General features: G+C 35.7%; 1 protein-coding gene across 2 annotated transcripts in view; it reads right to left on the bottom strand.

The window, feature by feature from the left end:
* LOC149835682 (uncharacterized) overlaps window positions 1-26520 on the bottom strand; it is a 96256-nt gene that overhangs the window by 32143 nt on the left and 37593 nt on the right. For both annotated transcript variants that reach the window (XR_016432345.1, XM_090008681.1), the window contains exons 11-13: window positions 11141-11222; window positions 10500-10618; window positions 9173-10402 (exon numbers count right to left, since the gene is read on the bottom strand). Coding sequence is in view for 1 of the 2 variants with exons in the window: in XM_090008681.1 (XP_089864807.1) it covers window positions 9173-10402; window positions 10500-10618; window positions 11141-11222 (1431 nt within the window). In the remaining variant the exon portion in view is untranslated. The remainder of the gene's footprint in view (window positions 1-9172; window positions 10403-10499; window positions 10619-11140; window positions 11223-26520) is intronic.

The following is a 26520-nucleotide window of genomic DNA, read 5'->3' as shown; positions in this document are numbered from 1 at the left end:
TTCTCTATATTTTTGAAATAAAAATAATACAAAACTTATTATTTTCTTGGGTTTTTTGTTGTTATTTATATATTTTTCAATTTTTTAAACTCCCAAAGATTTTCCCAAGATAATCCCCAGATTTATCAACTTTTGAAAATCCCTCCAAGAAATACCCTCACCGAGAAATTACCTTTAACGATACAAGTGAATATGGTATGTATATATATATAATATTGTTTATATTGTTGTAATAATACCCATTAGGGGATTTTGGTTATTTCAGTCTAGTGTTGTTTAAAACGTGCCTCAAGGCGCACCCCATGTGCCTTAAGGCGCATCTAAAAAGCGTAAATGCCCTTGGGCATATGACTCATATGCTATGAAGCATACGCCTCAGGGCGAGGTGCGCTTAAGCACGCCTCAGGGCGAGGTGCGCTTAGGCACGCCCCTTTTGGATATCGGGTCAAATGGGGGTCAAAGCCCCCCATTTGACCCAAATTAGGGGAGAAAGAAAGTGAGCCCCTGAACCTAATTGGGGTCTCTCCCTCTCTTTCTCTCTGTCTCTCTCGTCTCTTGCTCGCCCTACTCTCTCTGATTGTTTCTCTTGTCTCACCATCTCTCGGTGCCTCTCACTTTCACTGCCCCCCTCGTCTCTTTGTCTCTCTCTATGAAAGGAAGAAGAGGTTGAATGAGGTCAAACAAGTACTCCGTCTATCTCTCTCGTCTTTGTCTATGTCTCGCATTATTAGTCCTCGCCATAAAAAAAAGCTTGATGCCTATTTTGTAGCAAATTATTCCTCTGATATTTGTTTTATCAGTTTGGTGAGGACCAATAATGCCTATTGAGCTCAAGGAGTCGAGTGCTCTTTCTCAACTGCATACTTGAATTCATAAAAAAGTTTTGTATTCACAGAAGACGTGGACTTGGTGATGAAGATGGACTTTTATAGAGAAAACACTTGCATCTTATTATGTTGACTTCCACTGCCTTGTGTATGTGCATATGTATGAGTTACTTAATTTTTTATTGTTAGAAATTTTGTTAAGTCTTGACTTTCATTGCTTTGATTGTTAGAGATGTTGACTTCCGATGCTTTGTGTATGTGCATATGTTAGAGAAAACAATTTGATTGTTTACTTAATTTTTTATTTAATGCTCATATTTTATTTCTTAGATAGTCACACAGATCAAATTGTTGCATTAATATTACTTTTACATGTTAATCTTATATTTTTCGATATTTGTTTGAGATTTTCTATTTCTTATTAGTTGTTTGCTTCATTAATAAAGCATTTCTTTTATTTATTTGTATTTTTAGATATTTTTTTAAAGTTTTTTTAAGTTTTCAAAAAAAAATGAGGCTCATGCTTTACGCCTCACTTAGTTTTTTGGGCTCTACGCTACACCTAAATGCTTTTCACAACATCGTTTCAGCCTTTGTAATAGGATGTGCCCATTAGGGCACATTAGTCTTTTTCTTTATTTGTGTTTTTTTCATGTTCACTAGGGATAGTTTGGTTTTTGACCAAATAGAGCCGTTGGGAGCTCCCAACAGCTCTATAGGATCCTTCTTGCTATATAAAGGGGACCTCTCTCCTCTCTTATATCATGATTGTCTCAAGCATTTTTCCAATAATATTTTTATATTTTTTGTGTTGCTCTTGCCCTTAAGTGGCTTTCTGATTGTGTTAATTATTGACTCGTAAGAGGCCCTTTGTGTTAAAATATATTGTGTATATAACATTTGTATTTTGTATAACATTCTTGAATTTGAAAGAGTCGATGACACTGGAGAATATGTTAGACACACGTTACCCAAAAGGATGTGGCATACAAATAGGATCTCAAAGACAAGGTAAACAATTGCAAACAAGGTGAAAAGACCGTGAGGGAATACTATAGTACCCTCAAGAGACTTTGGGATCAATTGGCTAAAATTGAGCCTATATGAGAGACTCCAAAAGATGCTCAAGAAAGGAAAAAATACAAACATGAGGAACAATTGTTCCAATTGTTTAGAGGTCTTAAAGCCGAATTTGAACAAGTTTGGGTCAATATTATTCATACGAAAAATCCTCTTCTCTTACATGAAGTTATAGCTGAAGTATGCGTGGAGGAGCCAAGACTCAAAGCTATGACCGAATCTAAAGAGACAAAGGATAATGCGTTGGTCGTCTCAAGACCGAGGGCCAATACAAATGTTTACAAACAACCCCATTTTCCAAACCCATACAATGGGAAGCCAAGATATGATGACAACAAAAATAGAACTATGTTGAATTGTCATAATTGTGCAGAATCAGGCCATATTAAGCCATTTTGTCCCAAGTTCAAAGAAAGAAAAAAAAAGAGGAGGCATCCATAGGAGCGTCTCGCGAAGAAAGAAGTGGAACCAACGAAGATTTTAAATCTATTGGAACCATGTTCACTCAAATCATGGAAGCCCTTCTTACACTAATAATGAACTCTTCTTTCTCCGGTGTTGCGGTCTCTACATATTCGCCTCCCGGTAAGGTTTCGTGGCTTTTGGATTCCGGAACCTCATTTTATATAAATCCATATTCCTCTTTACTTTCTGAATGTTGCACTAATTTAACACCAAAAAAAGTTTTTACAAATGATGGATCCTCTCTTAGCATAAAAAGCATTGAAAATTTTGAAAACACTTTGAAATTCTCCATTCCAAAAGTTAGAATTGTCTCAAAACTAAATTTAAATCTTTGTTTGTTTTACAAATTACCGACCATGGGTGTAGTGTCTCCTTCTTATCCAAGAAGTGTTTTGTTTAGGGTCTCCGGTCCGAAAAGTAAATTGGGAATGGCTATAAACAAGGAGACCTTTACTACATGGATAGTCCACTTCAAAAAAAAAATTTTGTTATAATATTCAAAATGCAAATTTAGCTTTGTGGCACCAAAGATTGGGACATCTTAGTTTGTCAAAATTATCTCATGTACCCCATTTAAGAAAATTTTGCAATGAAAAAATTTATTGTGAGGATTGTACTGTTGGGAAAATGAAGGCTCTCTAATTTCCAAAAAGAACCTTCTTTTCTAAAGAACCATTTGAATTAGTGCACTCAAATGTATTGGGACCTTATCGCACTTTATCTAAAGGTGGTTTTTCTTATTATGTTATATTTGTTGACGACTATACAAGAAATTCATGGATATACTTTTTTAGGCACAAAAATGAGGTTTTTAAACTTTAAAAAATACCATAACTTTATCAAAAACCAATTTCAGACCAAAATTTCTATCTTCCGCTCCGACTCTGGGGGAGAATTTATGTCAAATGATTTCAAAACTTATTTTGAAAATAATGAAATTATTCATTAAAGATTGTGTGCCTATACTCCTCAACAAAATGAATTAACTGAGAGAAAACATAGGCACATAATTGAAACTACTAGAACTATTTTCATTGCAAAAGATGTTTCAAAACTTTTTTGAGTTGAAGCGTGTTTAATGTTGTATACCTCATCAACCGACTCATGTCATCTAAGCTTCAAAATATCTCTCCATACAGAAAACTTTTCAAAGTTTCTCCCGATTATCTTACATTAACACCTTTTGGATGCAAGTGTTTTGTTCTCACTGACAAAAATCATAAATTCTCGCTTAAAGTCATATTATGTGCTTTCTTTGGATATGGAGAAACTCAGAAAGGGTTTAGATGTTTTGATTTCAAAAATAACAAACTATATATATATATATAGGAATGTTCGCTTTCGAGAAAATAACAGTTTTTCTCAAAGTATACATGAGAAAGACTAAGTATTCTTTTTGCTTGAATTATTGCCTCAATGTAAGGGTGATTCTTCGTATGAGAATGATAGAGAAAAAGAGCCACAATCAAATAGGGATGGTGAAAACATTGAAATTGGAAGACCTAATATAATTCAATATAAAAGACATGACAATGATAGTCCACCAAATGCCTTAGAAACGTACTCTACCTTAGAAAACCAACAAACTAAAGTCGTCATGAGATCATATAGGACTTATAGATCCCTTGACAGATTTGTTTTACATGAATCCTTCTCACCTCAATATAGGGTTTGTCTAGCTATGATTTTGACTTATTTTGAACCTTCCACACATAAACAAGAAAAGAATATTCTGAATGGGTAAAATCTATGAATGAAGAATTAAGAGCACTCGAAAAATCCATAACTTAGAAAGTTTCTGATTTGCCTGAAGGTAAGAAAACTATAGGTTGTAGATGGGTGTATAAAGTTAAAACTAAGAGTGATGGCGCCTTAGAAAAAAATAAGGCCTGGTTAGTTGCTAAAGGGTATGCACAAGAATACAGAATACACTATGATAAGACGTGCACCAGTAGCTATGATGACTTCAGTTACGACCCTTGTTGTTGTTGCTATTAAAGGTTGGCTTACATACCAAATGGATGTCAAAAATGCATTTTTAGATGGAGATTTAAAGAAAGAGGTTTATATGGACTCACTTCCTGGATATGAAGTCCCCTCTAGTAAGGTACTTTGATTGAGAAAAGCACTTTATGGTTTGAAACACGCACCTAAAGCATGGTATGATCGATTTAGTTTTGTTATGTTAAAGCTTGGTTTTAAGTCTTGTTATACTAAACTGCTATGTTTACTAAAAAATCTTATGTAGTAGGGACTGTTACATTTCTCTTTTGTGTTGATGATACGATCATTACAGGTGAAGACAAACAGGAGTAAAGGATATTAAATGTATCATCAAAAAATATTTTGAAATGACTGATCTTGTATTTCTCAAATCTTTTCTTGAAATTGAGGTTGTTTACTCTCCTAAAGGATACTCGTTTTCTCAAACTAAGTTTGCTAATGATATTATTGACAGGTCAAGCATTACTGATAAAAAGAGGGTGCATACACATGAAGTTATTAATGCCAAGATGAAGGTTCATGACACCTCAGGATGATCATACTCCATATTGCCAAATAATTGGCACCTTGACTTATTTAACTATTACTAGGCCTGATATTGCGCATGAAGTTAATACTGCTAGCCAATTCCAACATTCTCTCAACACAGCTCACATGAATTTTGTAATGAAAATTGTTAGATATCTACAAACCTCTATCTCTAGAGGTCTTTTGTTATCCTCTTACAATCTTAAGTTGATTGCTTATTTTGACCTAGATTGGAGAGGAGATCCAAATTATCGATGCATAACTACTGGTTTTTGTGTTTTTGTAAGTAATTCTCTGGTGTTGTGGAAGTGCAACAAACAACAAAAAGTATTATTATCATCCACTGAGACCGAGTATCGTACAATGGCTACTACAACATCAGAGATCATTTGCTTGCGAAGATTACTTGAAGACATGAGCGTTCATCTTTAGACACCCTCTAGACTGTGTTGTGATAACAAGAGTGCAATATTCATAGCTGGCAACCATACATTTCATGAAAGAACCAAACATATAAAAATGGATTGTCATTATGTTTGTGAAGAATTATGAGGCAGATCATCACCCTACCTTATGTTACTTCCGAGTTTTAGTTGTTACGCAGCCTACGCGACCTAGGCCCAGACCCACCGCCTGGGCAACCAGGTTTGAGCGGTGGGGCCCTATATTATTGCCTACGCTTTTTTTAGAGCTTAGGTTTTTTTTTAAAGATTTTTTTTGTCTTTTTGAAGACATATCATTTGTTTTCTTCTTGCAGGAGGAGGAGAAGACATGTTATTTGTCTATTGCTTGTATTATGTCTATTGTTGAGAAGAAGAAGACATATTATTTGTCTATTACTTGTATTATATCTATTGTTGAGAAGAAGAAGAAATTATTTGTCTATTTCTTGTATTATGTCTATTGTTGTTAATTTTTTTGTATACACGATTTTATTTTATTTTTATTGTTCATTCACATTGTTAGTTGTATGGTTTGTTTATTTAGTTGTTAATTTATTCTTAATTTCTTTGAGCAGGTTAAGGTTATGTAATATAATTGATTTACAGTGTTCAACGACACATTATTTGTTTATTGCTTATTGTTGATTGATTTTATATTGTATACATGTTTCTTATTATGTTTTTTTTTGTTTTTTTATTTGGAGTACCGCCTAGGCATTTTAAGGGGCTCACTGTCTAGGGCCTAAGACAAATAAGTTCCGAGTATCAATTAGCAGACTTCTTCACCAAGGCACTTCCGCCACCGCAATTTTATTTTCTTGACAAACTTTTGGTGATCACGATGTGAATTTGAGGGTGGGTGTTAAAATGTAGTGTATAAGCCATTCATAGTCATTTGTATATATATATATATAGTTCACTATATATGTAAACTGAAATAGCCATCAAGGGTATTTCAGTCATTTCATGTTGTAATAAGAGTCAGCCCACTAGGGACTGATGAGTTTTCTTTTTTCAGTTTTTTGTTTTTTTATTTTTTATCTTGATTCTGACAGCAACTGCAGTTGCAGCTGACATCTGATTGGGAGTGGGTCCAAATGCCTGTTGGACCAGCCCCAACAGCTAGAATAGCCGTTGGGGCTGGCCCAACTCTATGCATGGGCTCTCTTGTATTATTCATGCTTGTTGCTAAGCATTGTTCAATAAAATCCTCATTATATCGTACGCTCTAGCTCTCTTTTGAGAGTTTGTGTGATTAGCCCTTAATGGCTCTTTATATTTGGCCCGTTAGTAGCTCTTGTTCTTTAGAGTGTGCACCTTTGTAGCCACATTGTATTTGTGCACTTGTTGTTTCATTACACTTTGTTTGTGCACATTCTTGTATGTTTGTAAGCACATAAGACACATCTATTTGTGCACTTTGTATTTCATTATAAATACTACAGTATTTTCTATTTTAATTTTGGTGCAATTGTTAGATATATAATGTAAGAAGTCAAACTCAAGAACATTGGTAAAGATTCAAACTAAAAATTTGCAATCTTCAACGGATCATGTTGTGAACATAACAAAGCACAGGCTGTCAAGAACAAAAAATTCATTTTTTCCTCCCCTTGTTCGGATGAGAACGTAGTAATTGTAGCACAAAAGCAAGCATTTTCAAGAAAAGGTCAAGGTTTATGCACCTGGTAATTTGCAGGATATGGCAAAATGACAATCTTCCAATGTACAGTTCCAAGACAGCAAAGCAATATTCCCCAGATTTTGAGACAAAAAAACTATATAGACCTAAACAGTAAAGATGAATCTAATCATCTTAAGTAACATGTCTTAACATGCATGACAGCTATCAACACTTAAGTTTTCTAACTTATGTACAAATATAGAACATTTGCGATCATTCTGAAAGCTGGAATATGAGTAGAATGCTAAACATTACCAAAGAAAACTCCATCACATAAGGCATACACAGCCTTTTCAAATAATAACCTGATCATTGTAGTTCTGTGGAAAAATAGTAAGCAATAACATGCATTACCTAACCAATATGTATCACTAATCTCTACTACCTGCATAGAAATGGCATTGCTCAGAGTGTTCATTCCCAGGTTGCTAGGAAGGAAAACAGAAAGGAAAACATCTTTTAGGCTTATGTGAAACGGGAAGCAGAAAATGATAGATAAATGAATCAGGAAAGCTATCCAGAAAGATGTAAGAATCATAAACATATTTTTATTTTAAATTTAAAATGTTTAAAATTTCAAAAGACGTTAATGTAATGAACTAACTCACAGTCTGTTTATTTAACCTGTTTAAATATGACTATAATGTATGAAGAAGATTACAAATTCACAGAAATTTGATCTTAGCCAACAGGCCGAGAAAAGTATCCGTGAATACATCACAATCATAAAATAATACATGTGAATACATTACAATTATACATCAGACAAGCAGTTTATATTTCACGCAAACAAATATATAATGATGATACTTTAAAAAATAGTAAATATCACAAAAAATAAAGTGTTTAAACGCAAATTAGGGCTTCGTAATAAGGGGACTGGGACCATCTCCAAGGGTGAAAATTTTTTGGTTGCAGGTACTCCTAGATAGTGTCTACATGGAACATAACCTAAAGAGAGCTGAGATTTCATTTGATGAATCAGTGCTGCATTTTCTATTGTGAAGAGAACACTACCTAGCACCTCTTAGGTGTGGATGTGCCTTCTTCCAACAACTTTTAAATTTGCTATGGTACAATATGAGGCGTGAATTGATGGATCCAAAAAACTTAAGATCACCGACTTGGCAAAGGACAATATGAAGTAAGGGAAGAAATGGTACACTTTCTGGAGAAGGTGGTTGCTTAAAACATGGTGGAAGTTTTGGCTTCTATGAGAATAAGCACCCTCAGTACCTATCCTTCCTCTTCCATCCCTCTCTTCTATTCACTGAGATTTACAAATTGCAGATATTTTTTTCAACAGGACAGCACAACTTAAAAAGGCCACAATCTGATTAGGGGTTTACATAGGGCCGCTAACATAGTAGGCAGCTCAGAGTCTATGAAATCTGAACCAACCACTTACCAACCTAGTCAAGTTCTGATAAAGATCAAGTTGGACCACACATAAGGTGATCTATATATTGGACCACACATAAGGTGATCTATATATGATACAATATTGTGCATGTATGTGTATGTAACTATTTACATACAATATCTTGACAAGAATTTCACAAGATTTAAGTTTGTTGTTGACACCTTAATGTTTTGCATGAGGAAGGTCTTGGGCTTTGCATCAGACCATTTCATGGTTTTACAGATCAAACAAGCCAGATGTCAGACGAAAAAATGATCAAGATTGAGATGGATCCAAACCCAATTCTCATTTAAATTGTTTGACTACTGATGTGGGTTGGGAACCTGACCAGTCCATAAGGACAAATAAAAACTCTCGGCCAAGCTCCAGCATGAATTACCAGCAATAACATGCATACAGAACCTTTATCACTAAAGGTTCATGAATCATGACATAAAAAAAAGTTAAGTCCATATCTTGGCCATCCTCCAGCATTTGCTCAGGCAAAATTAGGCAGAAGTCCAAATAGGCATCCACCAATCCCTTTCTAGCCTACCCAGCACTAGGATCTCATCAGAACTTTTGTTTGCACCATCATCTAATTGTGTTTATCATTAACAATGCTGCCACTTCTCGAATCATCAAGAATAAGTACTTCGAACAAAATATAAATAGCTAAGGCAATTAAAAGAAACAAAAAGGTAGCTCAGAAGTTTAGAAAGAAAAGAAAACAACTGGCCTTCATATCCATTGTCTCAGTTCGGCGCCTTGAAGGATCTACAGAAGAGGTCAGCAAAGTTGCCAATAGCCCTGGTGTAACCCCATCACCCGATACATTTCCACGGAAATTTAGAAGAGATGATAAGCATACACGAAGGAGCTTGAGGGCATGTTTTCTATAAAAAGTGTCAACCGGCGTAGACTTTTGCATAACAACAGCTATAGCCAGGTGAATGCAACGATCCAAAGGCACCAAGAAAGGAGTTAATGGTTCAAAAGTGAGAATCAAACGAAGACCATGCTCAGGGTTCTCCTTACACTCCAATGCAAGTGGCTCTTTAAGAAAACGTCTGTTCCGGCCTCCTAACTTACCAAGAAGCTGTAAAGCCTTTGCACCCCATGGATAAGGTTTTGGCCTTAAGTGTGACCATAAAGCCAAAATCACTTCAGACATAACATTTGCCATGCTTGGTTCAAGGAAATCAGGATTTAAACTGTCAATCCAAAGCTCAAGTGTCCTCAAACCTAAACTAACAAGCTCATCACTTCCTTTAAGAGCCAACACCAAAGGTTTCATGAGACGAGGAAGGTGAGGAAGCAATGAGCTCAAGCGTGCAGGCAAGGTTAAACAAAGCTCAAGTACAAGGTCTCTCATATCTTCTCCAGTTGGACCTTCAACCATAGCTAACAGCATATTAAGGCATGGTTGCAGCGAAGGTATCAACTCTCGGAGCAGTAATTCAAACTTTCCACCAGCAAGAGATCGGAACATTGTGCGTAGTAACTGCATATAAGCAAGTGGTCTTTCTATCTCAGTGGCATTTTTCATGCAAACTTCCATTATAACAGAAACATGTGGTAGCAGAACACGTTCATTGTCTGTAGAAACTTTAGAAACAGCCACAAACAGATGTCTAAAAAGTTGCAGAACCAAATTTGAAGCAGGTGTATCTGGCTGCTTCAGCACATCTAGTCGGCTGACAAGAAAATTGACCAAAACATCTGCAAAGTGCCTCAGAATCCTAGGAGCTTGCAGAAGGGTGGACACTATTTGAAGTAGCTGGTTATTGTTGATCATGCACTCAAAAAGTTGTGGCATACACAATGCAAACATGTCCATAAGGTCTCTAGGTTCCATTATCAAAAAATTTTGAGAGAAGTGATGCAGCATATCCCTCTCTTCATCTTTGTCTTTAAAGATTTCCAAGCAATGAACACCACTTTTCAAGATGCCTGACACATAGCGGACCTAAAGGAAATAACATCACAGCAAAGGAATCTTTAAGAAGACAAGATCAATATTGGATCTACATTCACAAGAAGCTCAATATTTTCAAGATACCTACCTCATCTTCCCTCATCCCTAAAAAAAATCCAGGAGGTAGCACTGCATTAGGGGAAGGTGAAACTTGATTTGAACGAGGAGCATGCGAACGACTGATACTCCAAATTATAGTCTTCATCCCTGTATAAAATACATCCAAAAAAATTGGCTTTAGTCAAGATCATGCACCTAATGCAGTCCACACATAGAATGTTAGTGCCAAATGTAGGCCAAAATGCATCCCATCACACTGGAGGAGTTTCATAATAAAAAAACTGTTTAACATAAAGGATTGATGGATTAATTAAACTCCAAACGGAGTTTACTATTACCGCCATGAAAATTTATGCCAAACACTTAACACTGAAACTACAGAGATCACCAAAAACAGAAACAAAATAAAGCTCCTAAGAAACTGAACAATGCCAACATGAAAAATTAAGGAAAACTAGATATAATGTTAAATACATCAAACCAAAAACAACTGCAAAAGATTCAAATCAAATTCTGGAAATAGGCACTCACAAAAATAATAGTTAACAGTCAAAAGAGTTTGGCAGTGAATTATGCAGCAGCAACAACAACAAGCACTGTCAATTACTTTGATCACTACCATTATATGAGAAACGTCATAAAGATAAGGTGAATTTGCAACAGACTCACCCATGACCAAAGTTTTAATCAGCTGCTTACAATCACCCACCTCCTTTGAATGTTCTTGAGGAACCTGAAAATTAAGTACTGCCTGCAATGAAGAGGCAATAATGTAACAGTTTCAGTGGCAGAATAAAAGAAAAAATCAACTTCAGTATATTGAACTTATGTTCACACATCAAACAATTTTGAATTGCAAACATTTCCAATGTCTGATAAAAAAACACATTTTTGTGGCCTACACCAATGTTATGTAGACAAGATACGAGTATTGGTGTTGCATGCTGTGACTTAAAAAAAGAAAAAAACTAGATATCTGTCACGAACCGGTGGGAAGAGGCACATGAACCGCTAGAGTGGTATTACAAAATAATAAGATTCAAGGTTTTACTAAGAAACCAAGCCAAAAAGTACATACAAAGCACTTAAAGTGCCAACACAAGAGCCACAAAGGGCTTACACGAGATAAAAAATATAATTTTATTGAGTAGCAAATGCTTACGAAAAGCATGAACAAAAGGGGACAAGTGTCCCTAATATATATACATTACAATAGAAGAGGGAAGAGCTCCCAACAGTCACATTTGTGACTGTTGGGTGCAGCTCCTGTCACATTTTTTACTGTTGGGTGAAGCTCCCAATGGTCATAAATGTGACTATCGGGAGCATCTCCCAACAGTCACTTTTTTTACTGTTGGGAGAAGCTTCCAACTGACTCTTTTACATAAATTACAAAAAAAAAGGATAAAAGAGAAAAATATAAAAATTGTCCCTAGTGGACAATACCTATTATAAGTATGAAATGACCAAATACCCTTATTAGGTATTTTTGTTACATGAATAGAATATATATTTTAACACCTCCCCTCAAACTTAAGGTGAGATCACTGAAAGTTTGCCAAGGGACACAAAATGAGGTGCAAGAAGAGCCTTTGTAAAGAAATCTGTCATCTGACATTCAGAGGTAACATAAGGCAATTCAATAACTCCTCTCAAATATTCTTCTCGATTATAGTGATGGTCCATTTCTGTTTTGTTCGCTCATGGAAGGTGTAATTGCTCGCAATGAAAAGGAGCTATTATTATTGCAGCACATCTTGGTTCAAAGATGATCAATCCCCGGCTTCAGTGGACGATACGGAAATCTCCTGTTTCTTTTTGCACCTCCACGATATGAGAGAATCACTTAAAAACACACAAAAACCAGTAGATGAGATTTTGTCATTAGGATAACCTGCTCAATCAGCATCAGTATAGGCAATTAAATTTAAAGAGGATGAGGAAGATAGAAACAGCCCTTTAATAAATTCTTGATATATCTGACAATGTGAAGAACTGCACTCATATGTATTGTTGTAGAAGCATGTTAAAACTGGCTTATTAAATGAACTAAGTGAATCGATAAGTACGCCAAACATCCAAATAGTTATCGATATGGAGTAAACAAAATCTTCCTATCTTAATTTAGCATCTATGACTTCCGAGTTCCGACATGTCAACTATTTTTCATCAAATACTACAGACCTTGCAATGATTTCAGCAGCCAACTTTACCTATGACAGAATGTATTCCCTTGGCGAAAAAGCAACTATAATACCTAAAAAATATCTCAAATAGCCAAAGCCAGTCATACCAAAATGTTCTTTAAGAATATTCTTAATTTCAACAATTTTCTTACTATCAGTACATGTAATCAACATAATAGCTGAAATGAAATGGGGATCTTTGAAACACGAGCTTAGATTCACAAGGGCAAGTGTCAAGAATGACACTAAAGCATAACCCTTAAAAAGGGTATAACAGAAAACAAAATAAAAATAAAATGTATTCTTTATTGATATGAAAAACCAATTGCTTAAGAAGCATTGGAATAAAATACAAGGGTTGCACCCCTTTATATACATAGCTGAAAGAGGACTCAATAGAGTTGTTGGACACGGTCCAACAGCTCTATTTAGAGCTGTTGGAATGTGTCAATCCAACAGCTCTATTGCTAGTCAAGTCTAGACAAGACTTGACTAGCAACAGTCATTCTAGTTCAAACTGAACTAGATGACATAAAGACAAAAAAAAATAAAGGAAAAAATTACAAAAAAGAAAGAAATGAAAAATGTATATATATATATATAATATAATATTATTATATATATGTACAGTTTTACATTTTAACACTCCCCTTCAAACTTACGGTACAATGGGCGAAAGTTTGTCTAAGAGAAAGTGAAATCGGGGAGCAGCGAGAGGCTTTGTAAAGAAGTCTGCTAATTGATATTCTGAAGTGACATATGGCAGATCAATTATCCCGTGTAGATATTCCTCTCTGACGTAGTGACAATCCATTTCGATGTATTTGGTGCGTTCGTGGAATGTTCTGTTACTGGCAATGTAGATCGCACTTTTGTTGTCACAACACATTTGTGAAGCCTTTGTTGCTTCAGCTCCCATGTCAGCAAGCAGTCGTCGGAACCAAACTACTTCCATGGTCATGGTTGTCATGGCTCTGTATTCAGCTTCGGTGGATGAGAGAGATACATTCTACTGCTTTTTACACCTCCACAAGATCAATGATTCCCCTAAAAAGACACAAAAGACAGTGGTTGAGTGTTTGTTATTGGGATCACCTCCCCAATCAGCATCAGTATATGCAATTAAATCAAGAAAAGAGGAGGAAGATAAGAAAAGTATTCGTGAAAGAGAGGACTTGATGTATTTGATAATACGCATGACTGCTCCCATATGAACAGAAGTAGGAGCATGTTGAACTTGACTTGCTGTGTGAACAACATGTGTTATATCTGGTCTGGTAATGGATAGATAGGAAAGTGCCCCGACAAGCTGTCTGTAAGGAGTAGGGTCTGCAAAAAGTTCTTCATCATCAATCTTCATTTTAACATTAACAACTTCTGGAGTGTCAACTTTCTTATCATCAGTAATATCAGACCTGAAAACAATATCAAAAGCAAATTTAGTCTGAGATAATAAATATCCTCTAGGAGAATAAGCAACTTCAATGCCTAAAAAATATCTCAACAAGCCCAAATCAATCATTTCAAAATGAGATTTAAGAAGTGTTTTGATTGTTTCAACTCCCTGTTTATCGCTTCCGGTGATGATCATATCATCCACATAGAGAAGAAGCACAATGATCCCTGTATCAGAATTCTTAATAAACAAAGCAGTGTCATTTAAACAGAATTGAAAACCAATATCAATCATAACACGACTAAACCTATCATACCAAGCTTTTGGTGCTTGTTTAAGTCCATAAAGAGTTTTTTCTAAGCGAAGAACTTTACTCTTAGGAATACTTAGACCAGAAGGGGGTTCCATGTATACTTCTTCAATTAGCTTTCCATTTAAAAAAACATTTTTGACATTCATTTGAAAAATAGACCATTTTTTTATAGAAGCTAAGGCAATTAATGTTCGGACAGTTGTCATACGAGCCACCAGAGCAAAGGTTTCTTCATAATCAATCTCATATTCTTGGGCATAACCTTTGGCTACTAAACGGGCTTTATATCTTTCAAGAGTACCATCACTCTTGGTTTTAATTTTATAAATCCATCGCATCCTATAATTCAGCTTTCATGGCTTCTATCCATTTGATATCATTTTTTGCTTGAAAATATGTGGATGGTTCTTCATATGAGTGAATTAATACAATAACTGCCCTATATGTGGGTGAGAAAGACTCGTATGATACAAACTTTTCTGGAGGCCTCGAGATTCGGGATGATTGTCTAGTTGGAATGTTAGAATATTTCTCAAGTGCACATGGAGGATTAGACTCTTGTCGCCTGGAATATTGAATACTAGTATCTCTATGAACTTCATTTTCAACATTAAGATCAATAATTCTTTGATCATCATCAAAGTTACAGTCAAGGTCATATTCATCAGATGTTGATGTTAGATCTAGCAAAAAGGAGTACTCAGTGACGGCTTTTAATTTTCTAAAATCAAAGAAGCTCTCCTTTTCAAGAAAGGAAACATTTATAAACACATAGTTTATTATTTTTAAAGTCAAAACATCTATAACCTTTCTGGTTTTCAGCATATCCTAAAAAGACACAGGGAATCGCACGAGGGGAAAGTTTATCATTTTTGTCAGTAAATATGAAACATTTGCACTCAAATATTCTTAGTCTAGAATAGTCCGGAGAAATGTTCATAAGTTTTTCAATGGGAGTGATATTTTGTAACGAAGAATATGGCATCCTATTAATGAGATAGGTGGCAGTTAAGGCAGCTTCTGCCCAAAAGTCTTTCGGGACTTGATTTGCTATTAATAAAGTCCTAGTGGTTTCTATAATATGGCGATGTTTTCGTTCTGCCAGTCCATTTTGTTGAGAAGTATAAGGACAAGATCTTTGATGTGTGATGTCATGCAATTTAAGATAATTTTAAAAATCTGTGGATAAAAACTCTCCCCCTGAATCTGTGCGAAAAATAGTAATATCATTTTGAAACTTGTTTTTAACCATATTATGAAAAGTTTGAAAGTATGAAAATACTTCAGACTTATGTTTGATAAAGTACATCCACGTATGTCGGGAAAAATCATCGACAAAAATAACATAATAAACAAATCCTCCTTTAGAAATTACTGGTGCAGGACCCCAAACATCCGAGTGTATTAATTCAAGTGGTCTTGAAGAGAAAAAAGTTCTGTTCTGAAATGGTAATCTTTTAATTTTGCCGAGAATACAATCTTTACAATCAAATGATTCAGAGTTACAAAATTTTCCTAAATTTGGAAAATGTTGGATTTTGGCTATATGTGGGTGACCTAAGTCTCTTATGCTATAGTTCCAACTCTATTTTTTAAATATTATAACAAAAAACTTTCTTCGGCATTTCCAAAAAATCCATGTAATAGAGTCCTTCTCTATGGCCTTCCCCAATCAGCTTGCCTGACTAGCGATCCTGTACCCAACAACCATGAGAAGAAAAAGAAATATTACACCCATAATCAGAAATTTGAGATACAGATAAAAGATTTAAATTTAATTTGGGAACATGTCTAATTTCTGTAATAGAAAATTTCTTTGTTTTATAAATTTTTTCAAAATTTCATATTCCTTCTAATTCAAGAGAAGTCCCATCAGCAGTAAAGACCTTTGACACACTTGTTTTATTTTTAATACATTTAGATAGACTTTGAACCTCACCAAGGACATGGCGTTGGATAGAAATGATTGGAGGAAAAGGATTCATGTGGAAGACCCAAAATGAATTTCTTTTTTGGTTCATATCGCTGACCCCAATTGTTTTGGGATGAAGGCGTAGTTGTTGTTGTTGTTGTTAGATAGACTTTGATTATTTGGGGTCATATGAAAAGATGCACCAGAGTCAAGGAGCTAAGAAATTTTACCTAGATCAAAAAAAGATGAGGCTGCTGCGCCGGTTGAAGCTTCTGATGAGGAAGATGCACCTTTGATGAGAGGCTAAAGAATCTCCATTAGTTGGGCCAAGGAAACTAGTGCATCCTGATCTTTAGGCTCCGATCCAGCAATTGCAACTCTTTTTTCTCTCAGCTCCTTAAGTTTGGGACATTGTGGCTTGTAGTGTCCCGGTTCATGACAGTGATGACAAATTACTTTCTTCTTATCATAGTCACCATTTTGTCGGTTAAAGTGAGAAGGCCTATATGATCGAACATGATTCCCTGGTCTAGACACGGCTAAAACAGAATCATCTTCAAATTTTAAAGAACCTTTCCGGAGACGATTTTCTTCCATAGTTAACTCTTCAATAGTTTCAACAATAGACGGAATTTTTTCCCGGTGAAGTAGGGCCGATTTAGTGGTTTCAAATTCCGACCTTAATCCAGTGATAAACTAATAAAAATGTTTAGCAACGAGTTGTTTCTGACGAAGCTCAATGTTTTCGACAGAATGCCACTTTGGTTCTAAAAGGGAAAGTTTTTCCCAAAGTTCGGACAACCCATTGTAATATTCACGAATATTTTTGTCTCCTTGTGTCATCATTCAAACTTTTTCTTGGAGGTTGCACATGTGTGCAATATCTTTAAGGGAATACATATTCTTACGGTATTACCATGAATTATAGGCATGATCAAATTTGGCAAGACTTGAGCATTTTTTAATGTCAACGCTATTGATAAGCCATGACATTATCTTCGCATGAGATATTCTCCATTCTTTCCATTTCTTCTCGTATGAGGCAATAGCCTTGATTTTCTCTTCTTCCAATAGATGGACCTCTTTATCTCCCTCCTTTTTAGTAAGAGATAGCTTAGGTTCCGAATCGGAACCATCCACAATCCCTCATAGGCCTTTTCCCCATATATGGTGCTTCATGATTGAAGCCCATGTTACATAGTTCGTATCGCTTAGTTTCATAGGCATGATGGTGACTTTATCATTGCCATCCGTCGATTACAAGGAGAGAAAGAATAGGGATAGAAGAGAAACAAGAAGGAAAATGAAAAAGAAAGAAGAAAAAAAAACAATACAACAAGATGTGAAATCTTCCCCAATGAAGTGATAAAACACTTCTCTTCAAGTGGCGAACACTTTTGCAAACAGGCACAAAAACCGAGGCAGCTCTTCCTCAAGATTTAGTACTTCCGCGGCTCGGATACCATGAAATAAAATGGGGATCTTCAAAACACGAGCTTAGATTCACAAGGGCAAGTGTCAAGAATGACACTAAAGCATAACCCTTAAAAAGGGTATAACTGGAAACAAAATAAAAATAAAAATGTATTCTTTATTGATATGAAAAACCAATTGCTTAAGAAGCATTGGAATAAAATACAAGAGGGGTTGCACCCTTTTATATACACAACTGAAAGAGGACTCAATAGAGTTGTTGGACATAGTCCAACAACTCTATTTAGAGTTGTTGGAATGTGTCAGTCCAACAGCTCTATTGCTAGTCAAGTCTGGGACTTGACTAGCAACAGTCATTCTAGTTCATACTGAACTAGATGACATAAACACAAAAAATAAAAATAAAGGAAAAAAATTACATAAAAGAAAGAAATGAAAAATGTATTTATATATATATATATATAATAATATAATATTATTATATATATGTACAGTTTTACATTTTAACAATAGCAACAATATAACAATGTCAAAAGTGCAGTGTCGAAGTAGTAGGATTTATATCCAAGGTTCAGCATAACACTACTAAACTTGTCATACCAAGTTTTTAGGAGCTTACTTAAGCTCATACAAAGCTTTCTTTAACCGATGAACTTTTCCTTATTTAATTTCAAAACCAAGAGGGGGTTCCATGTACACTTCTTTGTTTATGTCTTCATTTAAAAAGACATTTTTAACATCAAATTGATATATATGTCATTTTCTAATTAAAGCTAAAGCAACGAGAGGGTGACTTACTTTTTTTTTGCACTCAATATAGTGTTGTTGATGCTTGGATTCTCCTCTTGTATTTGTGTTGATCCTCATTGTGATCACTTTTGTATTTTCGCTTATATTACTTTCTAAGCATTTGAAGGATATATTTTACCTTGCAAATTGTTTGTGTGCTCCATGAGTGATCCTTTTTAGTTATATTACTTCTAAAATGAAATTGAACTATGTGTATTAGGCATTTCTCAAATCTTTGTTGAGTGATTAAAATTATTTCTTATCTTCCGCTGTGTAAAAATGATTTGTTATTTATGCTCTTTTTGTGAGTTATTTCTTCACAGTACTAATAACGTTGAAAATTCATGTTTGTTATACATTAATATGCCATTTATAATAGATATATGTGTGCATGATTTCCATGAATGATTAAAGTGATAAATGTCCATCGTATTTAAAATTAATGATTTGTTCAAAAATTAAATCTCACTTTAAAAGATTTTGCAAAATGTTAAATTGGCTTCTTAAACATTTTCCATATATTATATGTGTGCATTGGCCATCCTCTCTCCATAACATATATATAGTTATTTCTAGTTGGATTTCTATTTTGCTCTACTTACAGGTTCTCAAAGTATTGGAATTGTTGGTGATTCTAAAGACCTTACGAGCATATCAAAGAAGATCTAGAAGCCCCGCCCCCCCTCAAAAACTTGTATTATGGAAGAATGTAATAATGTTTTATATATTGGGTTCTTTGATTGTGTTTGCAAACTTATAGTGAGACATTGAAAGTTTGAGGGGGGTGTTAAGATTAATGTATCCTTTTGTCTATATATTGTTATTTGTACATATATATATATTTGTCTATAGTATAATATATACGTATATATAAATATATATATATCTTTATACACATACTATATGTATATATTTATTGAAATATATATATATATATTTAGGGACTAAGTCAAACGGCTAGAATTCTAGCCGTTGGGAGGCTCGTACCTTTGGTTCTTAAGAGGACCTCCCCTCCTCTCCTCCTCTATTTCCTCTCCTTTTCTCAATAAAGGGGTGTGGGTATGTGCTTTGTACATTAAGAGAGTGATGGGTAATATTAGGCTTGTGTGTGTTTTGAGTGTATTGTAGTGAGGTTTGAATGTAATTTTTTTTTGTATTTTTAACGTTCATTATGAATAAGTTATTCATTCACATTTTAATGTGTGTCTTTTTAGCTCTTAAGTTTGTGTCCAAATGTATAATGTTTTGATTCTTGGTGTTCATTATGGAGTGCATTGGAATTGGTACCATTTTGTGACAACAACAACAATGCCTTCATCCCAAAACAATTGGGGTCGGCGATATGAACCAAAAAGAAAATCATTTTGGGTCCTCCACATGAATTCTTCTTCTCCAATCATTTCTATCCAATGTCATGTCCTCGGTGAGGTTCAAAGCATTCATATCCTTTCTTATCATCTCCATTCAAGTCTTCTTAGGCCTACCCCAACCTCTTTTAGCTAATATATTTTTCCATTTCTCCATCCTTCTAACCGGAGCATCGTTAGGCCTTCGCCAAATATGCCCAAACCATCGTAAACGATTCTCACTCATGTTATTTTCAATGGATGCAACACCTACCTTCTTACGTATTTCCTCATTCTGAATCTTATCTTTTAGTGTCTTTCCACACGTCCATCGAAGCATATGCATCTCAATTACACTCATTTTTTGAATATGATGTCTCTTGGCAGCCCAACATTCCGTACCATTTTGTGACACTCCACTAAAATTCTTTTTAAAGTACGGAGGCCTATAGGTCTTGGTGGTGGCACCTAGTTTGGAGCCTGCATGAACAATGTCATTTGTTTTGTCTTCCTTGTCCTCCTTTAATTGTCATTCCTCCTTACTCAACTTAGTAAGAGTCTCATGGAGGGTGGGAATAGAGGATCTATAAAGTAGCATCATCCTCACCCCCTTGAACTCAAGCCTTAGACCATTAATGAACATGAAGAATTGTTCCCCTTTAAGTTGCTCTTCTCTAAGATGAAAATCTCCAAGAGTCTCATATTTAGGCTCCAAGATGACAAGTTCTCTCCATAGAAGGGCCATCTCGTTGTAGTAGTCCAGAACGGTCTTGTCACCTTGCTACAATGACATCATTCTTTTGTGAAGACCACCAATAAATGATGCCCTTCATAGGACACGTCTTTCAAGAACTCTCATGATTCCTTGGCAATTTTGAATCGGGCTACACTATCAAGGATGGAGGCGCTACTCACGATCCATTCTAAGATTTTTGCATTGTCCATTCGCCATTCCATGTGTTTTTTCTCGTACACAAGGGTGACGGCAACCTTTTCTTCTTCATTGAGGAACTTGATGTTTTCATCCACAACTTTTGTGAATGAGAGAGTTGAGGCTTCAAACAATCATCTCCAATGTATTTGATGAGGCCTTTGGACAAGATATGATTTTCCACAGTAGAGGCCCAAGTGAACTAGTTGGATCCATTCAACTTAGCATGCATGACGAAGACAAATTCTTTCTACATGAAGTAAAGATGTAAGAAGGATGAATAAAGTCACTTAAAGCTCCTACTGTAACAACCCTGACTCATACCCCTGAAAAAGTGCGGAATTGTATTTTATAACTGAGCTTCAAACTTAACCCTCAATTGAAACAGCCTTCGGAACATTAGACCACACATCTAATATCGGGACACCAGAGACCACCAATCCACAAGTGCCACTTTTCTTGGTATACCAAAACAACAGTTGTGTTTACACACCACCTCCAAAGCAAAATGGCGAAAACTCACTAAAACCGTGACCAGGAGAAGAACCTCAATATCGGGTTCAGGGGCACAACAATGCACACAGAGTTTTTGTATCCTCACAGTCCTCAAACCGTTAAGCCCAACATTACCTTTCCGCAGAAGGAACATCAAGGGAAACTAAATTACATCGTTCTCTTTATTTATCTTGTTATTAATATCAATTTCCATTATTTGCATTTCACTATGCAAAATTAATAACATAAGCTCGCATATCCACATGCGAAGCTCTTCACGGTCCACCTGTGATATCAATAGAACAGTGCAATTAGAATCAAAATATCAAATGAGATTTTCGCAATGCATAAACAAGGAGCACACCGGCTCAAGGCTTCCACAGCCTATGATGATCCATCTTGATCATCTATGTATTCATATGCAAAAATCTTAAGGCACATGCCAATGCATTTTTTACATGTCAAATGCTTTTCTATGCACAACTATGCATGCCAATAACTACATCCTTAAGCATGTATTCATGTTCAGATTTATGCATTCACATAATCGTACCCAAAGCATCTAATTCAAGTAAACATGTGAACCAATGCATGCTTTTAATCACGAATCAATTCAACTAAGCATTTGGACATTCATGAATCAATCTCATTAAACAATTGACCATATATAACATTTTATACAGGCCAAAAATATATTTATCATGTGTATGCTTATGCAGCTGAAACAATCTTGCAATAACATATTGCTAACACGTCATAGCGGGTCAAAACATGTGAAAAAATCTCGTTCTTAGCATGAACAAAAATCAGTCAAAGCATAAGAACAATTTCAATCTTAACATGAATCAAATTCCATTCACACAAATTCTGGACATTATACTTCATAACTGAGCACAGCTTTGAAACAATCTACTACTCAAGCATGTCACATCAAGTCAAAACAGGCGAGAAATTCCATTCTTAACAAGTATTAAAATCAAATTTATAGACCTAGCAACAAGAGCTGGAAATGTGCATGCATAACACATTTCAATTTCAGATCTGAGCCAGCCCAAGAGTGTAAAAATATCCATATATTTTTGTTTCGCTAAAAGGCCAACTGATCCCAATCAGCTGGGTGCAACAAACCACTCGCCTGTCAACCGACGAAAATCCAGTTTTAGAAATTTTGTTGCAGATATATATATATATATATATATACTTCTTAATATTATTATTATTTTAAACAAAAGCATTCAGCTGTACCAAGCCAGGTCGGGTCCGACCAGACCCCAGCTGAAACTGGTGGAGCCTGGCAAGTCATGCCAGCCGAACTTGGTTCGGCTGGTCTGACAGTCAGCCCACCAAACTCATTTGTAAAATAATTTTTTTTAAAGGTACCAGCCAACCCGGTCGGCTGGGTTCGGCCCCAGCCCAGCCCAGCCGAGCTCAGTCGGCTGGGCCTGGCAGCCAATACACATACCCAGACAGGGCCTGTGCACACTGCCAAGGCCTGGCAGCCAACCGAGTATCACTCGACTGGGCTGTCAGTCAGCGAAGACCCAAGGAAACCCTTTTTTTATATATAAACCTGCCAGCCTAGTGGGCTGGCATGGCAGGTCTGTCAGGCCTGCACCAGCCCAACCGATTGGTAGGGCTGGCAGAACCCGAGTCTGCCCCTGCCAGGTCAGTCAAGGACACCCAAAAGAAAAGATCGACATGTACCATGTTTATATCAGATATGCAGGCTTTTGCGCATTGAAAAATTTGGCTGAAATGTATGCAAACTTTCGTTCATCTACAAGTTTGCATATTAAATTTTCATACACGTGGCCACACTCGACATGCCAGTATGTGAAAATCCTGCATTAAGGATTCAAGTATGCTTAAGTGAACAATATTCATTTTTATGTATGCACGGATCCATCAAGCCATCAAACGGTTCATACAGATTTTTATATGGGTATGCATGCATAACCAGAATTTCACTCTTACAATGAACCACCGTCCAAAAGCTCTTTCAATAGAATATTCATGACACATCAAAAGTATCATAAGACAAGCATATAATAAACTATATATATATATCATGAAATAAATTCTGTTTTAGCACACATCTAAGCATATACAGAAAGTTTATTTTTGAAAAGATGAACGGAATCAAGAACACATCCATGGAAATCGATATTTATCGAAAACAACTCCAAATCATGCTTTTATTACCGACAAAAATTATGTTTTTTTATAAAAATAAACATACACAGAAATTTCTTTTTGAAGAGGTGAATAAAAATAAAAAACAAACCCATAGAAGCAGATCCATAAATCCTTTTTCATATATTTTAAAGTAGACATATCGATCTACTCTTTTTCCATGGATTTCCATCTAAATCATAGATGAAAAACTCATTTACACTCGATTTCTCACTTGATTCAAAAGAGGAGACCCATACCTTATGCAAAGATAGAAAAAAAATATGGATTGGTGTGAAGAACGTGGATGGTTTGGAGAAGATGGCTTCTCCTCCTCCTCTTCTTCCTCCTTCCTCTCTTTCCCTCCCCTTTCTCTTTTCTTTCTTTCTCTTTTCTTTCTTTCGCTTTTCCTTCTCACCTTTTTTCTCTCTTTCCTTCTTTCCTCTTTTTTTTTCTTAAATAGACAAGAGAGGGGGTGACGCCCCACTTCTCCAGCCCTCTCTAGATGGGCTGGAGAAGGAGGGTTTCCTCTTTTCAGGAAACTCCCCTTCCCCTTTCTAAAATTTTCCAACACTCTTATTTTGACTTTTTTTTTCAAAGTTTCCAATTTGCTTTAGAATTCGTTCTAAAACTTTCTTTAGCCCTCTAAAGCATGTATAATAACTCTTTTAAGAAGTCCTAATCATTCGTAAAATTAAAATTCGAAATTGATAAAAAATAATTATTCCAAAGTTAGTTTAATTACATTAGGAGTCTTTTTAACTCCAGCTAACTTTAATTTAAAGCTTTAAACTGAATTTAAAGCTAGATTTTCATTGGACATAGATTCGGATCTGGATCTAAATCCAAAATCCAAATCCATATCCAAAACGAAATTGGATTATGATCAGGATCAAATCCAGATTAATATGGGTCTTGGATAAAGTCCAAATCCATATTAATTTGGATCATAAGCATTGGATACAGTCCAATCCAAATCCGGATCCAAACCGATAAACTGCTCCTTTTTCGAAAAAACGTGATTTCTGGGTCAACCAAAACTCGAATTCGAAAAAGTAACACACTGTTGCGCTCAGCATTTCGAAACGCATCCAACGACATATTACACGAATATCAAATTCCGAATTTCGCCCAACAATAACCCAAATTGCGCATGAATTTAAAGGTCAAAAATAAAATTCTTTCTTACGTTTTAAATGGCTCATTTAGACCTAGTTGATGAGACATGGACGAAGCCCAGACTCAAAAGCATCGGAAATCGAGGTTCAAACGATCTTTCTCCCATACTTGGCCAAATTTTCGAAAAAACTGAAAATGACTAAGTATGAAAATACGTGATATTACACCTACAAGTCCTCCAAGCAAGATACCCTCGATCATGAACCCTTGAGCACCAAAAATCAAGAACCTATTGGTTTTGATACCATGTAATGAAATACAATAGGTATACGTACAACACAAAAGAAAACAAAGCTATAAGAAATGTGCACAAATACAAGGCACGATGGGCAACACACATTAACCACCAAGGGCAAATACAATGAGCATAAGAGAGTCAACAATACAAGCCATTAAAGGGCTAAGAACAAAATAAATAATAAATAATATTTTATTAATAAAATGCTTGAATCAAGCATACAAAATATGGGAAAAGGATCTCATATAAATAAGCAAGGAGTAGAGGAGAGGAGGCCCAACAGCTAGTTGGACCAGTCCCAACGTCTCTACGGACTGGGACAAAAATGCCCTTAATACACATGCCCTATTACAAAAATAAGAAACCAAAAAATAATACAATCTACATAAAATATACATATATGTATACTAATACGTATATACATTATAATGTACATACATATTAATATACATATATATATCATATTTTAACAAACTTCATTGAATCTTATTAATATAAAACCCTAAATATGGGAAGTTCCAAAAAAACCCAAAACAAAAATATTATATAATAATGACACAAGATTCAATGAAGTTTGTTAAACACTGCCGGTCCCAAGCCCGGATAAAGGAGGAGGGTTGCGGTAGGCCTGTGACAGCCAGCATAAAAACTTTGTCATATCCTATGAAAATGAACCAATATGAGAATTTCGTTGGGGCGTTCCCTACTGAGCGACGCGCTGTACTCTCTAGGCCCGGAGGCAGTGATAAATGTGCAAGGGTTGCTAGGTCGTCGCCCAGAAGCGACGCGTCACACCGGCGCCCGGGTGTGGTGTCAAATAGGCAAGGGTTCCCTCACTTTGTTGGACGGGTGGGGGTAAAGAAGTTAGTCCAAGACCATAAAATTAGGTTAGCCACTTGGAACATAGGGTCTTTAACTGGTAAGTTGGTAGAGTTAGTAGATGTTATGTGTAGGAGAAAGATTGATATTTTATGTCTTCAAGAGACCAAATGGGTAGGTGAGAAAGCTAAAGTGATAGAACCTTGGGGATATAAGATTTGGTATACAGGAATAAATAGGAATAGGAATGGAGTAGGGATTGTTATGAGTCGTCAGTTTATAGATAATGTAGTTGAGGTCCGTAGGAAGGGTGATAGAATTTTACTTATTAAATTAGTATTAGGTACGGATATTATTAATATTATTAGTGTTTATGCACCTCAAGTAGGTTTAGATGATTCCATTAAGCATCAATTTTGGGAAGATTTAGATGGAGTAGTACAAGAGACATCTTATGGAGAAAAGCTTTTCATCGGCGGTGACCTTAATGGACATGTAGGCATTAGTAGGGATGGATTTGAGAATATCCATGGAGGCTATGGTATAGGAGAAAGAAATGAAAGTGGAGAAAGGATTTTAGATTTTTGTTTGTCCTATGATATGATCTTAGCAAACACTTGGTTTAGGAAGAGGGAGTCTCACCTAGTAACATTTAAAAGTGGGGTTAATACGAGTCAGATAGATTTTTTCCTACTTAGAAAGAGAGATAGGGGTTGTTGCATCGATTGTAAGGTTATACCAGGAGAAAGTGTAGCTACACAACATAGAGTCTTAATTTTAGATCTTAGAATTAGACAATGCCGCAAAAGGGATAGACATAGGATAGATCCTAGAATTAA

The sequence above is a fragment of the Nuphar pumila genome, chromosome 6 (genome assembly GCF_984573655.1).
Source record: "Nuphar pumila chromosome 6, dmNupPumi1.hap1.1, whole genome shotgun sequence".
Lineage (NCBI taxonomy): Eukaryota > Viridiplantae > Streptophyta > Magnoliopsida > Nymphaeales > Nymphaeaceae > Nuphar > Nuphar pumila.
The sequence above is the reverse complement of the archived record's forward strand: the minus strand, read 5'-3'. Positions and strand labels throughout refer to the sequence as shown.